The 24,028-nt window shown below is 39.5% G+C and overlaps 1 protein-coding gene across 1 annotated transcript in view; it reads right to left on the bottom strand.

The window, feature by feature from the left end:
- LOC122794026 (ryanodine receptor 1-like) overlaps positions 1–24,028 on the bottom strand; it is a 2,146,276-nt gene that overhangs the window by 767,835 nt on the left and 1,354,413 nt on the right. Inside the window, 1 exon segment of the mRNA XM_044062140.1 lies at positions 20,209–20,269. Coding sequence (XP_043918075.1) covers positions 20,209–20,269 — 61 coding nt within the window.

Genomic DNA, 24,028 nt, shown 5'->3' with positions numbered 1-24,028 from the left:
TTCAGAACCTCCGATACTGGTGCAGTGAGAGGATGTATACCCCGTTCTTGAGCCCAGAAGGCAAACCTTTTCCATTTACTGGAATAAAGTTTGATGGTGGAAGGTTTATGAGAAGAAGATAGTATGTGGACCACGTCCGGCGAAAGAGCATTGTCTCGGACTAAGGATGGAAGTGGAGTAACCATGCTGCCAACTTCAGGGACCTGAGAGACGGATGAAGCCGCCCTGACTGATGAGTCAACAGGTCTGGCACGGATCCAGAAACCATGGACCTTCTATCGCATGCCTCTGTAGGAAAGGAAACCAAACTTGACGAGGCCAGTGCGGGGCAATCAAAATCATCTCGCTCTCCATGTAAATGGCCTTCTGTATCACCCTCGGTAGGAGGGGGAACGGAGGGAAGGCGTAGAGAAGACCGGGGGGCCAAATGTGAGTCAGAGCGTTCCTGGGAATCTGTCCCTGAGAAGGGAACAGTGTGAAGAACTCTCTGCATTTCGCATTGTGAGGGCTGGCAAACAGGTCGCAGCAAGGAAGACCCCATCTGTCGAAAATTTTCGCAGCTATACTCTGGTTGAGGGACCACTCATGGGGTAAAAGAATGGTCCTGCTTAATCTGTCCGCAATCACATTGGACTTCCCCGGTATGTGCGTTGCCATTAGAAAGCGGTTGGTAGCTACCGCCCAGTGCCAAAGTCTCATGGCTTCTCTGCATAGTGGGTAAGACCTGGTTCCACCTTGCTTGTTTATGTACCACACCACCGACATGTTGTCGGATAGGATAGTAATCGGGCCCTGTGGGAGAGCGTGATGGAGAGCTTGGAGTACCAATAGTACCGCTCTCATCTCCAGGACATTGATATGCAAATGCGTTTCCTGGATCTGCCATGTGCCTTGGACCGACCTGTCCAGGTAATGACCCCCACCCTACCGGGAGGCGTCCGTAGTCACAGTGGCAACGGGACGTTGAGGTATAAAGGGTCGCCCCTGGTCGAGATTTGATTGGAGAAGCCACCAATGCAGATCTCGACGGCAACTTTCCGTGATTATGATTAAGTGGTTCAAGGGAAGTTCCTGATAAGACCATTGAACCGACAGTAGCCATTGTAAAATTCGCATGTGAAGTCTGGCCAAGGGAACTAAAAGTATGGTCGACGCCATCGAGCCCAACAGTTGTAGGATCCGATGGGCCGGGGCTCTTTGTAGGGGAAGACAGGATTTGACTTGATCTTGTAAGACCTGAATTCTTGCTGCCGGTAAAAAGGCGCATTCTTTTTGTGTCTAAGTCTGCGCCTATGAAAGTAATACGCTGAGATGGCTGTAGTACAGATTTTTGCAAATTGAACGTGATCCCCAAGAAACGGCCCAAGGTGAATGTGGCTCTGAGCGCTTGGAGTAGTAGATGCTCGGAGGTGGCAGTAAGGAGCCAGTCGTCTAGATAAGGAAACACCTGGAATCCCAGACTTCTCAGGTGAGCAGTAACCACTGCCAGACACTTGGTGAACACCCTGGGGCTCTGGTGAGGCCAAAGGGCAGTGCTCGGAATTGGAAATGACTGACAGCGAGGCGGAAGCGTAAATGTCTCCTGGACTCTTGAGCTATGGGAATGTGATAGTAAGCGTCCTGGAGATCTATGGAGCACATCCATGCATCTTTTTCCAGCAAAGGAAGAATAGATTGAAGAGTGACCATTCGGAATTTGGACTTCTTTACGAAACGATTCAATGAACTGAGGTCCAAAATGGGCCTGAAGTCCCCTGTCTTTTTTGGTACCAAAAATAATCTTGAGTAAGTTCCTGATCCGATCTGGTCGATGGGGACAGGCTGGATGGCTCTTTTTTCTAGCAGCTTTGAAACCTCTAATGCTGCCTGATCCCGCTGACTGGGTGGTACATCCGGGATTTCCCTTAAGGAAAGGGGGGGTTTGTTGAAGGGGATGATATAACCTCCAGTAATAATGCGAAGCACCCACTGATCGCTTGTTATGGATTCCCAAGCTTGTGGGTGCGCCGCAAAACGACCCCCGACTGGCTCCAGAGTTGCACAGTCAGGCAACAACTCAGGAACGCTGGTTGTATGAAGAACCACGAAAGGAATCGCGGTCTCCAGAGTTACGGGGGCCTCTGCCACCTCTGGGGCGTCTTCCAAATCCCCCTGCCTCTGGAGGGGGAATCACTGGGTGGAGTAGGGAAAGACTTCTGAGATTTTCTAAACCACATTTTCCCTCCTCTCCCAGCCTTGGGGTAAGGCCTAGAAGGAGCAGAAAATCGGGCCCCAACGGCAGTCAAAGTCTTGCCCTCCTGCTCGCACCGAGTTAGTGTGTCCTTCACCTTGGGTCCAAACAAAGATGACCCATCAAAGGGGCGTCGAAGGAAGACTTGAAGGCCTCCGACGAACACAAGCGTAACCAGGCTTGTCTCCTGAGGGCAACGCCTGTTCCTGCTCTACTCGCCTTCGGCCGCATATGAAATGAGCCTCATGGACGAGTTAACAATAGAAAAAGGGTAGACATCTGTGCGCCAACAGTCGGGCCAGCGCCTCAGGTAGGTTACCAACAAGAGAGTCATTTAGCTCTTTGAGAAGATCCCTTTGGAGCCTCGTAAAATGACATAAGTAGTTCAGCGACCGTAAGGCAAAGGCCGCTGAAGACAGGGTACGCTTCCCGCACCTATCCATACTCCTAGAATCCTTATTAGGAGGATGAACAGACGCCAAAGCCTCTGCCACGTCCTGCTGTGTGGCAGAAGCCACCACCAAAGCATCTACAGGCACACCCTTTGTGAGAAACTCCTTCTGGGGGCTGACAAAATTTATTGGGCCTCGCAGGCACCGGTTCCACAGAATCAGGGTGTTCCCACGCCTTCGAGAAACCAAATCAAGGAGTTCATCAAGGGCGGAGACACCCAGGAGGCGGAAGGCTGGGCCCCAAAGGCCTTGAGGAAGACTGACTCCTCAGCTGAAGGGGTTTTGGCTTGCCAGTCACCTCTCTGTCTCAGAATCTCCAAGATATCTGAGAAGGAGATATCATCCGAAGATGATTTGGGGACCCTTCTGCGCCATCGAGGTCAGTATCCGATGTAACAGACTCATCTTGGGAGTCTACGTGCTTCCTCTTACACAATTTCTTCCGTGGGGGTTCGTCCGAAGCAGTTTCGGACGGACCACCCGAAGAAGGGAACCCGATGGGGGTATCCTCAGGCCCTGGGGCCCCGCTGCGGGGCCGCAACACAACCGAGGCACCAGTCCCCAAATCTAGGGACGGTGAGGTAGAATCTTGCTGAACCGGCAAAGGCATGGCTAGCGCGCTCCTCATGGCCTCAAAGGCCGGACCTCCAGAATCCAAGGAGGTCACTGGTCTAGAGGCCACGATGGCACTGGGAATTCCAGCAGGCGATGCTCCGAGAGGAAGACTAGGCAATCAAGCACCCAATCCCAAAGTGTTCCCTCAGGCCCGGCTGAAGAGGTCGCAGTACCAAACCCTGAACCAGAGGACAGGGTAGGAAGCACAGTCGGAACCGAGAGACCTCGAAGGGGTCTCTGCTCTGACCGTATGGCTCCGCTTTGCTCCACCACCACCGACTCCAACGGCTCCGAGGAGGTTGGAGGAGGAATCGAATGTGTTGGAGGGGGGATCGGCTCCGAAGCTAACTGTGCTGGAGCCGAGACCAATTTAGTAAACACTGGAGATTGGAATAGCCTCTGTAAAACCCTATCCAGGTCCGAATCTGAAAGTCTCGATGATTTAGAGGAGGTAGACAATCGAGAAGACTTTCCTCTCGGCTCCGAGAGAGAAGGGGACCGGCTCCGAAACGGCTCCAATGCTATCGGCGCTGACTCCACCACAGCATGGACCACCATCGGCACCGAAGGAGCCTTCTTCGGAGCCGAGGGGGAAGAGTCTGAGCTGCACACTTCCACCGGCTGCGAAGCCATTGGAACCGATGGAGGTGATTCACCTCTCGATACTCCAACTTGCGGCTCCGAAGGCAATGAAGCCGAGGTAGGAGGTATCGAGGCAGACCCTTCGACCCTCGGCCCCGAAGTCAGTGGAGCCGAGGAAGAAGAGGTCAATTTTGTCTTTTTAGAAGTTGGCTCCGACGGACTTGTCGGGGCCGACGATCTTTTCTTTTGGAAGCAACAGGTAGATCTAAGGCTTCCTCAAAAGAAGGCTTGATAAGCCCTTTCAATATTAATTTGTTCTTGCGTTCTTGAAGAACTCTAGATGAGAACGCATGACAGACGCTACAAGTCTCTTGCAGATGTTTCGGCCCCAAACAATAAACACATACTGAATGACTGTCTGTAATGGACATTTTATATTTGCACCGAGTGCATTTTTTAAAACCTGACTTTTGTTCCTTAGACATGATACAGGCCACAACAAGTACAAACTCTAAGGAAATCCTACTCTACCACAACAAGTATAGCACTATACACAAATTGCGCCAACTGAAAAGCGCGAGACACACTGGCGCGAGTACTGGTGAAAGTTTACCTCACAACAATTTGAAACAAGTTAAACGGCCCAAAGCCCTCTAATTTAAATGGGCTTTTCCCAAAAAACAACTAATAAGAAATAGAAAGTTAATAAAAACTAAAAACACTCAAAGGTAGGCAAAGGCCCTCTAACTTAAACGGGCCTTACCCGACTGAACAAATTAAAATTTTTTGGAAACAAGCACTCAACAAAAAAACAATAAGAACTAGTAAGAAATAGCTGTTAAAACAGCTGTTTGGTTAATATAGACAAAAATTCCCTAGGTCAAGGACCAATAAGGTAAAAAGAACCACTTAGCTCCAGCCAAGTCGAGACCACGTCCAGCTTGTTAAGCGGCAAACGAGATCTGGGGAAGCAGGTGTAGTGCATCCTGGGATAGGGAGTAGCCCAGCCAATGAGAGACTTTGTGCTAGTGTATTAGTTGCCGAGTCGGAGCCGATGGATCGGCTCCGAACCCATCTGTTGTGAATGTAGGCGAGATAGGATCCCATTACATCATATGTTAATATGGTTATCTACGAGTTGCAGTTGAATGGTGACATAGACCTTGATCTATTTAACTACCTTACAGTCCCATGTCCAATAGTACCACACCTTTATGGCATCCCCAAAATCCACAAATCAACATCACACCCACCAATGAGACCAACTGTCTCAGGGGCAGGTTGGGTCACAGAGCCCATTTCTATTTACTTACACGGGCAACTTGTCCCCTATTTGGGTAAGTGTGATTCTAGTCTAAAAGACAGCTTTGACTTATTGCAAAAGCTAAGGGTTTGGTATGACTTGGAGAAAGGGTCACTAGCCAGTAATGATTATTATTTGGTCACCCTGGATATTGTGTCACTCTTTACTGTGATCCCCAATGACATCGGAATAGAGTTACTAAGGGATCTTTTGATATCATTTTCATCTGGAAGACCAGACAAGATTGAGATTATATGTAGTCTCATGGATGTTGTATTAAGAAATAATGTTTTTTTATTCAATGGGTCAACTTACTTACAACTTATAGGTGTAGCGATGGGTACGTCCATAGCCAACACCTACGCCAATCTGGTACTTTATCAATGGGAGAGGACACATATATTTAGTGATGTGAACCCATTTAGAAGTCATATTAGATTTTTTCAACGTTTTGTGGATGACTGTCTTTTGATATGGCAGGGTACGCATGAAAATCTTATTAAATTTATGGATTATTTAAACTTAGCATCCCCTTTTTTGAAATTTAAGATGGTGGTGTCTGAGACTGATGTCACATTTTTGGACATCAATCTGAAATTAACTGGGGACTTATTACATACAAGTGTACATAGAAAAGAGGTCTGCTCTGGCAGATATACTCATGCTACCAGTATGCATGCACCACATATCTTTAGAAGTACGGTTAGGTCCCAGTTTTGTAGACTTAGTAGATTAAACAATGATGATCTTTGTTTTGAAACACAATTGAATCAGATGATAGAAGATTTTACGTTTAGTGGATATAATGGTTCTCTGCTTTCTGTACATACTGGTAGGGTTAGGGAGGACAGGAAAACTACATTGAAACCAGTATTACTTCAAGATGCTATGAATGTGATTAATCCGGTCTCTGATGGTGCAAAGGTTATTTCAACGCCTGTCAGATATTTAACTACTTTTAATCTAAGGACACCATATATTAGACTGATTATATCCAATAATTGGGTTGTTCTAATGGCGTTGGATGAATTAAAAACTATGTTAGGCCCTAAACCCTGCTATGCATATAGAAATATGAAAACTCTTAAGAGTTCTTTGTGCTATAAGGATTTTGACAGGGCTACGTATGGGTCCACATCGGCTAGGTGTGGTACTTTTAAGTGCTATAATTGCTCTTGTTGTGATGATATTTGTAGTGATGGAAGTGAAGTGTTTCAACATCCTACAAGTAGAAAGACATTTAGATTTAGAGTGGCGGGGACTTGTAACACCACCCACATTGTCTATTTAGCTACGTGTGTGGCATGCAGTGCTTTTTATGTAGGTAAATCTACACGTAAGCTTAAGGATAGAATTATTGAACACAAGTCAGAGATAAGAAGATGCTATGAAAGGAATGCATTATATAAGCACATAGCTGAGTATGGGCAACACCATTTTTTTAATTCAGGATTATTGATGTAGTTTTACCAAATCCTAGAGGTGGAGATCTGAATAATTATTTGGAAATTAAAGAGTATGAGTGGATTTTAAAACTTTTAAGTGACTCCAGACCAGGTCTTAACAGTATGGTTAGTATTAAGCCAGTTTTAGTTAAATTGAGTAGTTCTAGATTATGTTAGTTATATGTATGTATTTTATAAATTCTAATTTTATATTTTTTATTAGCTTGTGTATATATATGCTTTATTTTTTGTGTGATATTTTTGTGTGACTTTCTTTGTCATGTGATTTCTTGGCTGCAAGTCACATGGCTTGTTTGGACCTGTATTTAAGGAATGAGCTTTTTTGTATTGGTTAGTATTGATGAAGGATTGTATCCAAAAGCTTTGCTGGTTTATAAAGAGTTGTTCTACACTAAATGAACCTTAACAGACAAATACACCAAGTCATTCTGATGAAGCTCAGAACAAAATTTCAAGACCAGAGGGAAATTAACTGCTCTGGACCCACTGTATCCATTGATGCACCACATAGAAACTCTCATCCACTATTGAAACATAAGATTTTCTAGTAGCATAATTTCTGGCCTCCTTTAACACTTGTTGCACATCCTCTAAAAAACAAAGGCAAGTTCCTAAACAGAGTCAAAACTGAATCATTCAGGCTGTCAATTGAAGTTTCTCCAAATCAGGGTGCACCAGTTACTCCTGAGACTGCGTGAGGAAGTCTGTGGTAATTGCCCTTGGTGGATACCATTAAAAGGGAGAATGAAGACTGCCTAGGCCAAAAGGGGTTCACCACATGAACTTTGTACTTCTTACTGAACCTTCAGAACTACCTTGAGAATTAGTGGAAAGAGTAGAATGCAGGGACATCCTCGTCAAGGGAAATGAGAATATGTCTGTCATCCAAGCACGGCTGCAAAGATATCTGGAACAGAACAAAAAAGTTGTACATTTTGAAATGAAATAAACAGATCTATCTGAAGCATTCCTCACATCTGGACTAGATCCTTTAACACAACTGCCTTGAGTTTTCACTTGTATAAGTTTGCCAAAAATCTGCAAAGTCTGTCTGTCACAACAAACTGCTCTGACAGGAAAGAAGATGCCTGAAAAATCCAAGAATACAGCGAAGCCAGCTCCCCAGGCAGTATGTGGCAACCAGCACAAAGGATAAGACCTCCTGCTCCTAAGAATGTTGAGGTATCATTTGGTTGAAGTGAAGTCCAAACCCACCACAGAAGGACCCAGAGCCAAATGTGGTGAAGGATTTTTAAGGTGTGAACCACCACCACCAATAATTCCAGAAACAGATACGTTTCTGTGCCTTCTTTGGCCCTCATGTGGCAAGTACTTGCCTCCCCATCGACAACCCTCCTCAAAGGAAGTGAGACAAATCTATCAGTATAGATTACACTGGCCATGGAGGGGAGACAGGAAGTCTTAGAAAATTACTTAACTGTTTTGTCTATCACTAAAGCACTCATCTGAGGAAAGGCAGCACTGGCTACTGGGAATCCATGGAACAAAGGAGCTGGGTCCAACAATTTCAGACATACTAAGGAATTTTCCTCTTGGAAAGATGGACCAGTGGTAACAAGAGAATGAAGGACACATTCTATTCCAGTATTATTATGGACTGCTGAGGTAACTTTCCTTCTGCTGAATCCAAAAAAACACTACTAAGTAGTGCATAATTTTGACTTCAGAAAAAAATGTCATTATTAAGCAGATGTCAGTTAAGCAACCCAGAAAGATCTGATGGAATTTCAGTTAATTCAGCAATCCAACATACTTGGAAAAGATGCATGTGTGTTTATAGGCATGATTAAAATAATTTTGTTTATGCAAATAGGCAATGGTCATGAAATGCAGTGAATAGACTAAAACCTGAGTCAAGGAATAGGCAATGGTCATGAAAATGCAGTTTATAGTCATTGTTTACAAAATACAGTGAATAGACTAAAACCTGAGTCAAAGAAAGCGTATTATGTGAATGAGGAAAAAGGAACATTTGTATATTCATAAATCCAACTGGAACACCTGAGTTGCTAGCCAGTTTATGGAGCACATTCTTCTTCTTCTTCTTCTTTCGGCTTTTTCCCGGTTAGGGGTCGCCACAGCGGATCACCTGTCCGCACACTGAATGGCAGTGGAGTTTTACGGTGTCGAGTTGCCAGCCCGGCGCCCAACCTTCCACAGAAGGCACACTCACATGCACACCTAGGGCCAATTTAGAGTGTCCAATCCACCTGCAGCATGTCTTTGGGATGTGGGAGGAAACCGGAGCACCCGGAGGAAACCCACGGGACCACAGGGAGGACATGCAGACTCCGCACAGAAGGCACCCCAGCCGAGGATCGAACCGGAGAACCTCTTGCTGTGAGGCGGCAATGCTAACCACTGCACCACCGTGGCCGCCCCAGTTTATGGAGCACATTATTAAGCAAAATACTGGACTGAAGTAATCAACATTAGTCAGACAGGCCTCTGAATGAAAGAATTTGCAGAGTTTTAATTTTTCTTGACATAAAAGGTATAATAAAAATAAGCTGTATAAAATATGTTCTTGCCAGCCTCACAGAAGATACAGAAATGCCATCTGCAATGCTCTGAAACAAACACTGAAATTATTTTGGAATATTCCAATGTGCTTGATCATCAAGGATGCTTGAAAACATTTTAATTATGCTTATTCGAGTCACTCTAAAAGGTGTTATGTTTTAATGATTTCTCTGCATTGAGAAGTATAACTCAAAAATACTAAAAAATGAAAAAAAAATCTTTTTTCTTTTGCAGTAGAGGGTAAGCGTCCCCCTTATGAGAGGCTTATCCTCAACAACCCCATTATTACATATGTATCTCACAACAAACAAAAATCCCAGTACAATGCACCACACCAACAGTTTATAAAATATAATTCAATAAGGTTGACATAAACCATGATAAAAAGTCATCAAAATAAATCTGCTCACACAAACTCATATGCTCAGACATGCGGAACATCTGGAAGTGACTGTGAAACAAGCTAAGCCTACAGAATGTATTAATGGGAGATAGAGAGATTGTGAAACAAACTAAGCCTGTAGAATGGGTTAAACTATGGTAACTGTTATGCAGCAGACTAATAAGACCTACAGAAATGAATACTAAGGGAACGTTACTTTCTGCAGACAGTATGAGCAGTACAAGTGGCAGCTCATACTAAGCCTTGTGCAAATTTCAGTGCTGAATGCAATTCAGGTATTTTATAGGTTCATATTGGTATATTAAACTGGATACAACAGACGTTAAGTTACATACATTTAAAACATCATTAGGGATGATATAGAATTGTGAATACAACTGATGACATTTTGCTTTTGAGGTTCAACTAAGCAAGACTATAACAATAGACTGGTCAAGCTAATGGTGGACTTAAATTCACAAAATATGAAACTGCTCAAAGAAACATGCCAGACGGTTAAATCTGCTTTGAAATCTCTAACAAATAAACCCTGATTTATGTGATTCTAATAGAATAGCATGATATCTGTTCCAAGTTCATACCCCACTTGTGAAATATAAAACATCTCTGAGAAACCTTCCTGAGAATGACACGGTTTGGCATTTGCTTGAAGAGAAGTCTAACAGTTTTAATTTACTAAGTGATGGGTAACCAGTCCACCCACACTGAAATATTTTGATGTGAAAAGTACCTACAATGCTTCAAATGGATAATGCCAGAGAGGGCTGAAAGCAATACTACTGCAAGAAAGCAAACCTGTTGTCTGTGTGTCTACAGCTCTGACAATCATCATACTAGATATGCAGAGGCTGAGAAGAAAATCTTGGCCACAGTGTTTGGTTGTCACAAATGCCTTCAATATGTATATTAAAAATGCATAAAAGTGGCAGCAGATCATGCAAAGTATCTTCAGAACATCATGGTATGAATCACCTGCAAGACTGCAAAGGGAGTTACTAACACTTCAGAAATATGATGCTGAAATGCAGCAAAAACTGTGCAAATTGCATGACAATTCAAGTATGACAAACTGAAAGACAATTTGCTGGAAGAGGATTGGGAAATTCTGCAGGTTGTAATACAAATTCTGGTGTTGCCTGACAAACTAAAAGAAGTGAAGACCGCTATCGCAAAAGATCTGGAAATGCAGCTGTTAAAAGAAGTCACAAGTTAGGCTGGACAAATGCATGAAACATTTGCATTCACTAATTCAGAGTCACATTATACTTTCAAGGAGTTATCTTTTATTTATGATTTATTGTTTAAAGTTGAAGAAGTCATAATTCCACTACAGCCGATAAACCAAATCTTCAGAAAACCCACAAGTCCTATTTAGGAATATAAAATTGCAAAGAAAGCGGTAGAAAAATAATATATTTACCTTACCATCTTCAGTACTGCACAGAGATAAATACTTCACTAGGGTCATTCGGCTCACCAAGCCATAGATAGATGGTGACCTTTAAAGTGGGTGTACAGCAGTAGCACTCACTCACATGGTTAAGTCACTGCAGTCTTCAATGATAATGTGGATTACATATTCCCATTTCCAGGGCAGTGGGTTAGGTTACAGTAAACATCCTGAGAGCCGGTATGACAGTGTGGGCACAAATCATCCTTATGGTTATTTCAATGATGATTCCCCTTCATGGAAAGCTCTTTCCATAGTATCCAGAAAAATCCAAAGCAAGGAGAAAAATGGGTCATGTCCAGTTGGGAGTAGCATGATGCTTGGTAATTGTGGAGGCAGAAAGTAGTTAGGAAACGGTAAAATAGTGGTCTAAAATTACAGCACATTTAAAAGAAATTGTTCAATACTACTTGGTAGTAAGCAGAGAAACCAGAACCCGAGAGAGAGGAACTTATACCTAATGAAACCTCATCATTACCTGACTCAAAGCAGGCACTGGTGAATTTCAGCAGAGTAATCTGAATGTTTTGGTGTGTATGTTCACTAATAAACTATCCAGAAGCTGTCCAGCTGAAAGATTCCACTACTACTTTTATAAATATGTGCAAGTCCGTGTTCACAAGTCATAGTTATCCAAGAGTACTGTCAGAAAATGATCCACAGTTCTGTAGTCAAGTGATCCAATATTTTCATGACAGCCTATGACTTTCAACACATCACAAGTCCAAGTCATCCTTAGATAAATTGGACAAGTAGATTGCATGATACAGTGTTAAAAATGATGCTAAATAATGTGATATATGAGATGCAACTGGCATTCACTTAGCATTAGTAGGCTACAGAAGACGAAATACCAGCTAAATTAAAAAAATACACAGTACTATGACAGCAGTGTGATACTTTTCTCAAAGAAATAAAAATGTTACAAGACAGTTGATCAAAATTGTAGTCAGAAATCTCATAATAAAAGTAACAGCTCAATAGTTTAGTCAGAAATCTCATAATAAAAGTAACAGCTGTGAGTTCTTACCAGAGTTCAAAATCTTATTTTGTGCAATAAGAAAATATGTAGTTTTACATCAGAAATCATAGTAATGTGGAGTAACTATTGTCCTATATTACTTTGTATGCAAAATAGGTAAGATCAGTCTGTATGACAAACTTTTAGCAAGTGATTCAATTTATTGTGCTAACAGCAGGCTTACTAAGGTTTCTTCTGTTCTACTCTGTTTATTCCGTCCAGATGAAATAATATCTGAGCTGTTGATTTATGTTTCAATTATAAGCAAGTACACAAAACGGGTCAAATATTCTACCTATAATATATATATATATATTTACATATTTACATATTTACATTCTCCATTCTCCTATTCTACATTTCCTGCAAGCAACTACTCCATATATTAAGAGACACTAAATAATAAGCCAACTGTAATAACATCTTATAATTCTCTAAGCATACAACTCCATTCCAGTAACTATATATTCACTACAGCAATTCTTTGTTTTTTTCTTATAAGATTTAACCAAAAAAATTTTTTCGTGCACCTGCTTAATTCTTAGCTTTCAACAAATGAAACCTATCATGGCATTGTAACTGCTTAATCTTTGCTATGTCTAGAAGCTACAAATAACTGAAACTGTAAACTTCTGTAAACTTTTTAATCTTTGTTTGGTCTTGAAGGTACAAATGACTGAAATTGTAAACTTTTGTCATAATTGTTCTGTAGTTTAGTCTTTAACCTACAAATGATTGAAATTATAAACTGTAATCTTTGTTTTGGAGCTTTTCTCCCCAGGACTCCATTGAAAACGGGTTCTTCTTGGCCCAATGGACTATCCTGGTAAACCAACTGCAAATAAAATAAATATGTCTGTGTGTGTGTGTGTGTGTGTGTGTGTGTGCATGTGAACTTGTATAGTTATAATAATGGATGGACAAGTAGGTATACTGTGGATTCTTTTTCAACTACTAAAAGTGTTGAGCCCTGATACATTGTACAGTAGAAACAGAGTGTACTTGATGGCTTGAATTTTGCTGGATTGTGGTAGATGTTATAGGAGAATTCAAATGCTGCTAATAGTAAGCACACACACACACACAAACACACAGAAAAAACACATCCAAGTATGTTTTGTATATATAATTTTGTCAACACATTTTATTGTACAAATATGTTACACTCCCACAGCCTTTCTTTGAAGCTCTCTGAGTGTTTTATCTGGGGAAAGAACCCCACCACTCATGTTAAGGGCTGGGGTAAAAAGGCCCTGTTTAAACAATATGGTCATTTTATATTCAGAGACATGTTAGGTGCAATGAGGAAAGACCTCTGTATCAACTAATTTGCATGCCTCTGAATCTCTGTTAACTACTGAGAGTGCAGATCAACACTTTCCAGTGGTAGTTAATAGTGGCGGCCAATCTATTATATTAGCACAGACACACCCATCCGCTCTCCCCCACACACACACAGTTAATTACACACACACATATATATATATATATATATATATATATATATATATATATATATGTGTGTGTGTGTATATATATATATATATATATATATATATATATATATATATATATATATATATGTGTATATACACACACACACACACACACACACACACACACACAGCATATCCCATACCTGCCTCTGTAGGTGTTGTCTGAACATCCATCCCTTTTTCTCTGCTCTGGTAAATAATGGATGATTACAGTTAGCCATTAATGCTGAACATTACAGTTTCATGCTTAATATGCTTCAGTGAATGCATGCTCATACAAAAGATGTTATTCTAGGGACTTTATAAGTATGTAAAGGAAATATTTAAAATCCTACCAGCAGTTTTAGCTTTGTCTCAATTTCTTGTGCTACAAGGTTGAGAAGTATGCTTTATTTTCTCTATTCCTGTCCCCCATAACTCATGAAGTGTTGCAGTCATTGAATAATGCCCAAGATCCCCCCAATATATATATATATATATATATATATATATATATATATATATATATATATATATATATATATATATATATCAAAAATCTGTTTATTTATTTGACATTTGTTAACCGGGTTAGTCCACCTAAGCTAAAAAAAAAGACCATTTTCACTGGAGACCCAAGGAGAAAAGCTCCAGTATAGTGGCATAATTATTTACAGAAGGTAAATGTGACAATTATTTACAGAAAGTAAACGTGACAATTATTTACAGAAAGCAAAGGTGACATTATTTACAGAAAGTAAAAATACTAAAAATACTAAACAATATCATGATGGTAGAAATATGCATATAAAAGTACATGAAACTGATGAAGATACAAAAGAAGTAAAAGGAGATTGTCATGGTGTATGAAGGCAGAAAAATATTTTAAGCTAACAATAGTAAAGTTTAATCCTCTGTTTTTTTTGGAAAGTGGGAGAGAGATGAAGGAGGTATGACAACAGGAGGATTGTAAAGAGAGCTTTACCCCTATTGGGTAAAGAGACGGTGTTAAACGAGGGAAGTATAAGCAATAATTATGAGAGTTATAATAACCTGATATATGGAGTACGGAGAAAAAGACAAGGGGATGGCAGTAAAATACAGTATAGGAGTAGGTGAGATTTATGAATGGTATAGTTGATTGAGTAGAAAGTGGTAGTGAATTAAGTCGAGTCATGACAGTGGTAGGTAGTAAGTAAGTAGGGTCATGACAGTGGCCCGAACCGGCAGTCAAGTAGAAATTGTTTTAGCTCTTTTTTGAAGTGTACAGGATGTGGGATGGTTCTAATATGTGAAAGGAGTTTGTTCCAGGCCTGGGCTACAGTGGGTTTGTAGAGACATTTTCCTATGCTTTTGTTAGGTTTATAGATGGCCAGGAGTTGTTGATTGGATGTACAGACAGAACGAATGGGAGTGTAATATGTAGTGAGAGAGAATAGAGAGGGGCAGGCTGTGGGTTTGTTCAAAATGGTGTGAAGGATTCTAAATTGAGTTAGTTGGAGTTGCTGGGGAAATTCAAGCGATTGGAACTTGTTGAAAGAAAGGCAGTGCTATGAGTTATATGGTAAGTTGGTAGCATAGCGAGCTATTTTGTTATATGTTTGTTCTAATTTAGTTAAAAGTGTGGTCTGGATATTAGCAAGGATTGGGGCTGCAAAGAGAAGGGAGGGGAGAAGGAGTGCTTGAGCCAGTGAGTTTAGTGTCAGGGGGTAAGGAATTTTCTATTTCTGTAAATAATGAAAAACCCTTACTTAATTAGTAGTTTGAAAGTAACCTTAATTAGGTTAATGCTGATTTGTCCTGACCTAAGGGTGCAGGATTTTAAGCTGTTTCTCCTATTTTAATTTACTCTTTTTTTGACATATTAATTCTTTTTTTCTATGGTATCCCCTGATGTTTAGTGGTTGCCCAGAGGTCTAATATCCTTGTAGTGAGGGTACAGAGTTTGAATCCACTTTCCTGCTTTTAAGGCATTTATTAAGTGGTTTTAAAGGACACTACATTGAGTATCCCTTGTATATTGTGGTCCCCCAGCCAACACTACCTGTAAATGCTATTAAGGCATGAGATGAATGTGTAATCCCTGTTGTCTAGTGTCTACCCCGACCTTGTGTGCCATTAAGGCACTATGTTTAAAGTGTTGCAATGGTGGCTAGTGTACTCCTTCCCCTGCCCTGGCAAAACTTTATTCTGTTTAAGTGCTCCTCAAGCATGACATGTAAGAGTTTTCAGTAGTGGCTAGTGGTCTTCATCCCAGTGTTTTAAGTTATCCCTGGTGGCTAGTAGTTTCCATCACCACCAATCAACACTACGTTTTAAGTTTCAAGACATGGAAACATTCCTACAATGGGGCTAGGCCAGACCCAGGTGGAGGATGATCCCCTGTTGTGGAAGGAAGTAGCAGTCCACAAAAATCACAAAAACTGATAGGCCAGGAAAGAGCCATACAGACGATAGAGTGGACTATTGAGGATAAGAAAGAAATTATGTATTGTTACTATTATGCAAGAAGTCCAGAATTTCCAGACAGAAGATATACGAAAAGATTAAGACAGAAATCAGAGGAAAGAAAAATACTTCCAAAAGAAAAACTGTCAGAAGCTTCAAATGCAAATTTGTGATCATTAGTACAACAGATCCATGAAAAACACTATATAGACCAAGAAACAGTGGGCCATTTGGAAAATAAGTGATTGGGGAAGCGCAAAAAATAAAGAACAAAATATTTTTAAAGAGTGTCCGTAGGAAATGAAGAACAAAGAATGTGCCTTCAGTTTGGAAGAAAATGATCTAAGAGAAGAGTTGCTTGATTTAATACAGATGGACAGACATATTAAGATTAATGAAAGAAATAGACTAGAGAAGTTCAATGAAACCCAAAAGTTAGAAGTTTGATAAAACAAACGATGACCATAATTAGGACTGTCCACAGAGATTAATGAGATATTACAGAAGTAAACAGGCTATATTACTGTGCAGCTAAATAAAGTCTTACCACAAGAAGACAGGGTAATAAGGGAAAGGAAGGAGAGAAACTGAATGCCATCAACACACAGTATCAGAACAGATCAGGATCTATCGTGTACCATCACAAATAATAAACTAAAACGATCACCACAGGCAGGAAAACTAGAAGATGTGTAGATAAGTACAAAGTAAAAGTACTAAATAAGCAATTTATTGATGACCCAAAAAAGATTTCTAGACAATTGGAAAACAAGGCAAAAGGAATTAAAAAACAGCAAAAAAAAAGAAGAAATAGGTACATTTTGGAAAAATATCTATGAAAATCCTGCAGAACATAACAAAGATGCTAAATGGATAGAAGAAGTAAAAGAAAGAATAAGAAATTCAAATGTACAGGATATGAAATAGGATGAAGTAATGGCCAGAGAGATTGAAACAAAGTTAAGAAAAGCTCCTAACTGGTAAATCCCAGGGCCAGATGCAGTACCTAACTTCTGGCTAAAAGTATTAACATCTTTGTATGAAGATCTAGCCATGAGTAAGAACTATTTATATGAGCACCCTGAACAGACACCAGCCTGGTTAACAACAGAAAAAACAATGCTCCTACTTGAGAGCGAACCTACAAGCCATCCTAAAAATTATAGACCAATACACCTTGCCTTCCGATGACATATAAACTATACACTGGAATTGATGCCGACAGAGTTTATAGTAATTTATCTGAAAACTCAACCATGGCAGTAGAACAAAAGGGCAATCAACGAAAGTCATACAGACCAAAGGATCATTTGTTCTTAAATGCAACCAATAAAGGAGAACAGTAAAAATGGGAAGAATCTAAGTATGGTGTAGATAGACTGCAAAACAGCATTTGACAGTATTTGTAGAGCGCTTAAAAATGTATAAGATATACCTTACACATCAGTGTCATTACAGTGACCATGAAACAGTGGCAAATCACTTTGCAATTAAGCCATGATAAAGGACAAATTATTATTCCAGGGATAAAAATTCAAAGGGGGGGATATTCCAGGGTAACACTCTGTCACAGCTGCTCTTTTGTCTTGCTCTTAACCCATTAAGCTGTCTGCTTAACAGATTAGGCCATGGCTACAATTTGGCTCTCGGAAAACAATAAAGTGTACAGACTTCGCATCTTCTTTTTGTAGATGATCTAAAACTATATAGTTCATCAGATGAGGAACTGAAAGCACAAAGTAGTCAAAACTTCTTCAGATGATATAAGAATGTCATTTGGTTTTGATAAATGTGCAAAAGCAACTTTTAAAGCAGGAACGCTGCAGCACCAAGAAAAAATCAGCTTGGGTGAAGAATGTGATATAAAAGAACTTGAGCAAGAGGGAGTGTATAAATTGTTGGGAATTGATGAAGGATCAACAATAAAACAAACACATGTGGATAAAACTTAGTCAGGAATATTTTAGAAGATTTAAATTAATACTGAAAACGTTGATATTTAGAAAGAAAGTCCAAACTACAAATCAGTTTGTACTTCCTGTCATAACTTACAGTTCTAGAGTGACTGACTAGCCCCAAAAGTTGTTGGACAGGAAAACAAGAAGAAAGTTTCATGCTCATCAAATGATTTATAAAAATCAGTTTATACAAAGATTATATATTCCCCATTCTGAAGGAGGTATGGGCCTCCTTGAAATTGATTACATGTATAGAGCTACAGTCATGGGATTGTATACATATCTACTAACCTCATAAGTCCCAAATGTAGTTGTTTCTTTGGATTTGTGTTTTTTGTTAGACTAATTAATTCCTTTATTTCACCTATGAGTATCAATCGTCCTTCCAGGGTGTCTTTTTGCTGGGTTGATTGGTTTCTTTTTCGGGCACCTTTTCCTTTTGGGTTTTCTTTGAAAGTTTTGAAACATGAGGAAAATAAGTCTAAGATTACTTCCCTGCTTAGTTTAGCAGAAGCATATCTGTGTCAGGCAGGAATGGAAATCAAACCAGAAGTAGATAAAAATCAGGCAGCGACTGAATATGCCAAAAATCAAAAGAAAGAATATAAGGAAAAAGATTGGATGAGAAAGGCAAGAAATGCGAAAAATATATAAATATAGTTGCAAATATAGAAAACTCTTGGAACAACCTCATGTTAATCAGAATCAAATGAAGGAATGGTTAAGGAGAGGTGAATTTAAACCAAAATAAGAAAGGTTACTATACTGGCAGGTAAAACAGTGTCATGTTGGTTTACAAAGTCCATTGAACATGTGGGAGAAACAGACAAATGTAGGTTTTGTAAAATAGAAGTGAAAACAGTTGCACATCTTGTTGCAGTTGTGACATACTAATGGCAGAAGGACTGTATAATGAAAGGCATGATAATATGGCAAGACTGTTGCACTGGAGATTGTGCAAATATTATGGTACACAAGTGGCTGAAAAACAGTGGAAACATGAACCACAAAGCATTATAGAAAATGATGAAGTTTATATCACATGGGAATACCCATTACCAACAATTCAAAAAATAGATGAGAGAAAAACAGATATAGTGGTCCATAAAAAGTAGACAAAAGTAGCATTGGTTATTGAAATCGCCACATTTATGACATTAACTATAGTGTCTTATGTAGGGAGAGACACAAAGTCATAAAATATCAGATTTGCAAGCAGAAATGAGAGCAGTGTGGAAGAAAGATACCCAGACAGTTCAAGCAGCAGTAGAAGCAACGGGTCTTATAAAAAAGAATCTAAAATCATACTTGGATATGTTACCAATTCATGTAACGCCATATGAATTGCAGGAGGAGTCATTACTGGGCACATTGCGGGTGCTGCAAAGAGCACTTCTGGCTAACAACAAATATTGAAACAATACTAATCTCATGAACTTTAATTGTACTTTGACTTAGGAATGGGGTCCGTTCCCATAATGGTATTAGAAACCCAAAAGACTTGGAGAAATTAAAAAACTGAAAGTACAACTGTTCATAGAAATACATAATGTAACAAAACATACTACACTAAAAGGAAACTACTATTTTATTCTGCCATACACATACTTTAGAGCATTTGCATTAAGCAAAATAGAAGTGTGAGGCTGGAGAGGAAATTCCTCCTTACAGAAAAAGGAAGTATTCCCTTGCTGTAATATTTCTAACAAACAATAGTAATTTGGTGTAGTGTGTTCAGAAAATGTTCATTCACAAAATTTGATCCACAGCCATATTTTTGTATTTATGATAGACATTTTAGGTCACGTGATGAAGACTATGAACTGTAAACCAAGCCTGTATTTTTGGATCTGACTCTTGATTCTGAGAATTTCTACATACAATTAATATGACTCTGAACTATTACTGGATCTAGGCAGGTCTCGTTGATCATCTCCTGCAAACAGGCACTTCTGCCTAGTCAGCTTGCCTAATAAACAAGCAAACAAACATAAGTACATAAACTATCTTTTATCATTTCTGGCTGTCAAATGGACAAATATTATTTTTGTGTGAATTTCTACTGTATGCACATGAAAGTTTTCTTCAGCTTTGCTCAAACTCCTGAAGAAAACCACTGAAGTATTCAGTCAAATTTCCTGTTCACCACTCAGTTATCAACTAGTTACTCAATAACTCAGCACATTAATTAATCAGTTAATAAACAAATTTAACTTTCTTAGCAACTGCCTTTAAAAATACTACTTACTAATTCAACTTACCGTGCATCAAGTGAGCGTGCCAAGATGTGCAGGCAGTTTACAACCGCAGGTGCATCAGTGCCTGGAGAGAAACATCAGAGAGCAGATGTAAGCAATAGTCTGACGTGGTTTTACACTGTTTACTTCTACAACGATAAACTGCTGAAGTGCTGATTAACCAAACCAGCAACCAAGATAGGTCTCATATACACCCTTCCCCAATCTAGAACAGTCACCAAATGACAGCATAAGCACTTAACTCGCATGAGGAATTACGGTTGAAGAACTGACAAGACTGCATTTTAGGTTTTCTGAATAAACAATAATTTATCTAGTAAGTTATGAATGCATGCTTTAAAAGTAATGTTAATGATTGTCATGAAGGCAGTGCTTTTTGTAGAGACTGGTACTGCCATTTTTTTTTTTTTAGAAAACTTAACATGGTCCCAACATTTTAACTGTTATTGTGACATAATCAGAACACTATAATGTATTTTGTGTGTAATACCAACAGCAGAAGAGAAGCCTGGTTACCATGCACGCTCCAAAGAATGAGGAAGGGTAGGAAAATAAGTAAGGTCATCTTCTGGCATCCATTTAAGTGACCAGACTTTATTTTTGACAATTTAATACCCCATCAGGGATAGACTAAAACTTACTTACATGAGCAGCAGTAAAACTTAAATAAATGCACCTCCTTCACATTATAGAACAAATGGAGTTAGTGGTATAAATCAAAGTGGGGTAGATAGAAAGCAAAGCCCCAAGTACCCTTCATTTTATCTTACTAAATATCAGAGACATGAGTGTTAATGACAGCATTGTCAAATACTTCTTGGGTGCCGGTCTCTTAGATATTCACATTTTTATCTTCATTATCTCTGTAACAAAACAGGTGCAGTGCTCACTACAAAATCTAATGAACAGTCATCAGTTAACGATCTGCACTGCATGCCTTTTCTGATCTTGACACCTTTGGTAGACATCCCGAAGTTTGCCACAGCAAGTGGAATAGTAGAATAAGACCCTGAATAAGTGCCATGTGACTCCAGTATGAGTAGTGTCTCAGAATCTTGAAGGCAGTGTCAGTGAGGATGGGTCAGCCCATCCTGGAAGGTAGCTAGGAGGCAAAGCTGCCATCACAGGATGGGAGCAGCAGAGAGGGGTGGCCTGGGAGAAGATTTTAGGTTCACCAAGTCGATGACAGATGGTAGCCTTCCTAGGCAGTGTGGGGACGTGCACACTCACAACAGAAGGGAGTTGTGAACTTGCATGATGATATGATTCATTAAGTCCCCCTGCTCCAGCAGGGGTTAGGTTCTCAATGTCAAGATGCCAGTGAAGACAAAAAAACACCATCATGGTTGCCGGAATGACTGTCCCTCTCAAACAGCCCTTACTTCATCTATATGTAGAATTCCCTGAATGGAAGAATAATTAGGCACTGCCTGACTGAAGAAAGGTGGAATGACTGTGAAACATGAGAGATGAAATCACCTAGAATAAAAAAAAGGAAGGGCTTCACACTGAGACCTGATCCTTTCAACACAAAAAATGAGGTACAGCTGGTAAGTGGCAATAGTACATTGAGCCATTTTTAAATTCAATACCATCCAACCTTAAAACATTGGTCCTTGTTTTGTTTCTTTTTTAATATATTAGCTAGAGTAGTACAAGGCTGATCACCCTTGTGAGTCATTTTAAGCCTATCAAATTATCCCCTGTGAGAATCATACTCTGCATCTTGTGTCTATAAGGTGAACACCTTAGCCATTATGCCAACCTCCACTAACAAGTATTAGTGGGGACACTGATGCCATTTTCTTTACAATCAAACATAAACTGTTCAAGCAAATTGAGAAGTGAAGTCTTTGTCAGACAGAGAAATATGTGAAACAAGTAAGAATTATATTAAAACACATAATTTAGTTATCGATTTAGTTCTACTGTATTCATTAAACACACTGTTAACTGCCTTGAGAATGTAGTATAGTTTAGCAATAACTTGTGGCTGGGTATGGGCAGTGCTTGATTTACCCACTGTTGGCTTGGTTTAGTCATGAGTGTTTCGTAACCAAACCATACCAGCCATGGGTGAATCACGCATTACCGACACCCAACCACATGTCATTGCTACTAATGCAACTGCATCACTTCTGCTTGTTAATTGTGCAGTTGTATTTTTTTTTCAATTTACTTGCATGTTCTTCCATTTTGCAGTAGAAAAGTAGTTATTTACACTTTTCTTTCATCTGTAGTTCTGCATTATACAAATATATACATTGACAACATTTAGCTAACAAAGTGTCTTGAGTTATTTATTTATTTTTTTTAATAAATAACTTGAGACACTTATTTTATTAAGTACCCAAAGACTAAAACACTCGCATCTGAAAATGCAGACTGGGTAAAGCAAAGTATCTGTAAATATACAGTCTGCTCAATTATGCATGCATTAACAGTAATATCAAACCGGTATTAAATTCCCAGAATGTACAGGTTCATAGGCAAGTACTAGGCTATCTGCCCAAGGGCATTTATAAGCCTAGCCAGAGTGTGTTGGCTTTTGCTACCCCCTTAGATTAGTTCCCTGTGCATCTGACCAGCACAGCCATTAGTTCCCTGCACCTCTGTCCAGCAGAGCCCACTGCAGTGATCCCCGGGGTAAATTTTCTGTTTCCCATCCACCCGTCAAGGTTTCTCTTGAAGAGTGCTAGTGAGGTGGTCTGCCTGATGTATATTGGAATCTTGTTCCAAAGCATGGGGAGTCTCTGGGTCAGGAATCTATCCCTACAGCACATCCTATTTATCGTTGTGGTAAGGTTTATATCCCTAGAGAGTGTAGCTCTCAGGGATGTGTTTTTTTTTTTTATGCGAGGAAGATGAGGATTTTATAGTGCTGTAAGATCCTGACTCTGTCCTAAAATTTCTCAAGAAGCTCTTTCTCTCTGGTGCTCAAAATGCATTGGATGTTTCATACTGTTCTGTCTTTCAGGTTTATTGTGTTGCTGCTAATGTGAAATTGTTTGAAAGTCTATTAACTCTGAGTTACAGAGATAGTACATTGATCTTGGTTTTTACTCTATCATAATTGTGTTTGCAAGAACACTGTTACTACATGTAGTCTCTGCTTCTATATATTGTGTGTGTGTGTGTGTGTGTGTGTGTGTGTGTGTGTGTGTGTGTGTGTGTGTGTGTATCTGTTTTTTACAACAAAGGAGGGCATAAGTATTCTAATGTTTATGTGAGGATGCTTGTAGACTCCCAAAACTCCTGGCAATTACATGTTTAAGCAGGAAACATTTTATTGGTTTGTGGAGAGTGGAAGATGTTCATGGCTAGCTATTCATCAGACTTTGTCAGCATGCACGTTTTTGCACAAGGATTCTCTTTTATTGTATAACGACTAATTCTGCATAGTGAACCAAACCTAGTTACTAGAAATATGATGAACAAATTATAATAAACTGCATTCCAGTTGAGTTTAGTTAATGAATAGCTACTCTGCAGTCATGCTGAAATGGGATTTAGCGGAATACCTTTTCTTTTTCTACTCCGTCTGGAATATTTGAAAAAAATTTATATAAATATATATATATATATATATATATATATATATATATATATATATATATATATATATATATATATATACACACACACACATATACACACATACATATAGATATGCAGATATTTTAGTAATTCAAATTGCTCTAGCTGACTTCATAGTTGTTGCCTGACTCTGACAAGGGAGTGCTATTTACCATCTTTTCTTTTAACAAAGTAACATGAAGCCAGTGACAGTGGTTGCTGAGCTAAATACATGTCAGTATTTCTT

This window comes from Protopterus annectens, chromosome 1.part0, assembly GCF_019279795.1.
Source record: "Protopterus annectens isolate FY-2018-M chromosome 1.part0, PAN1.0, whole genome shotgun sequence".
Lineage (NCBI taxonomy): Eukaryota > Metazoa > Chordata > Ceratodontiformes > Protopteridae > Protopterus > Protopterus annectens.
This window is presented reverse-complemented; position numbering and strand designations above follow the sequence as displayed.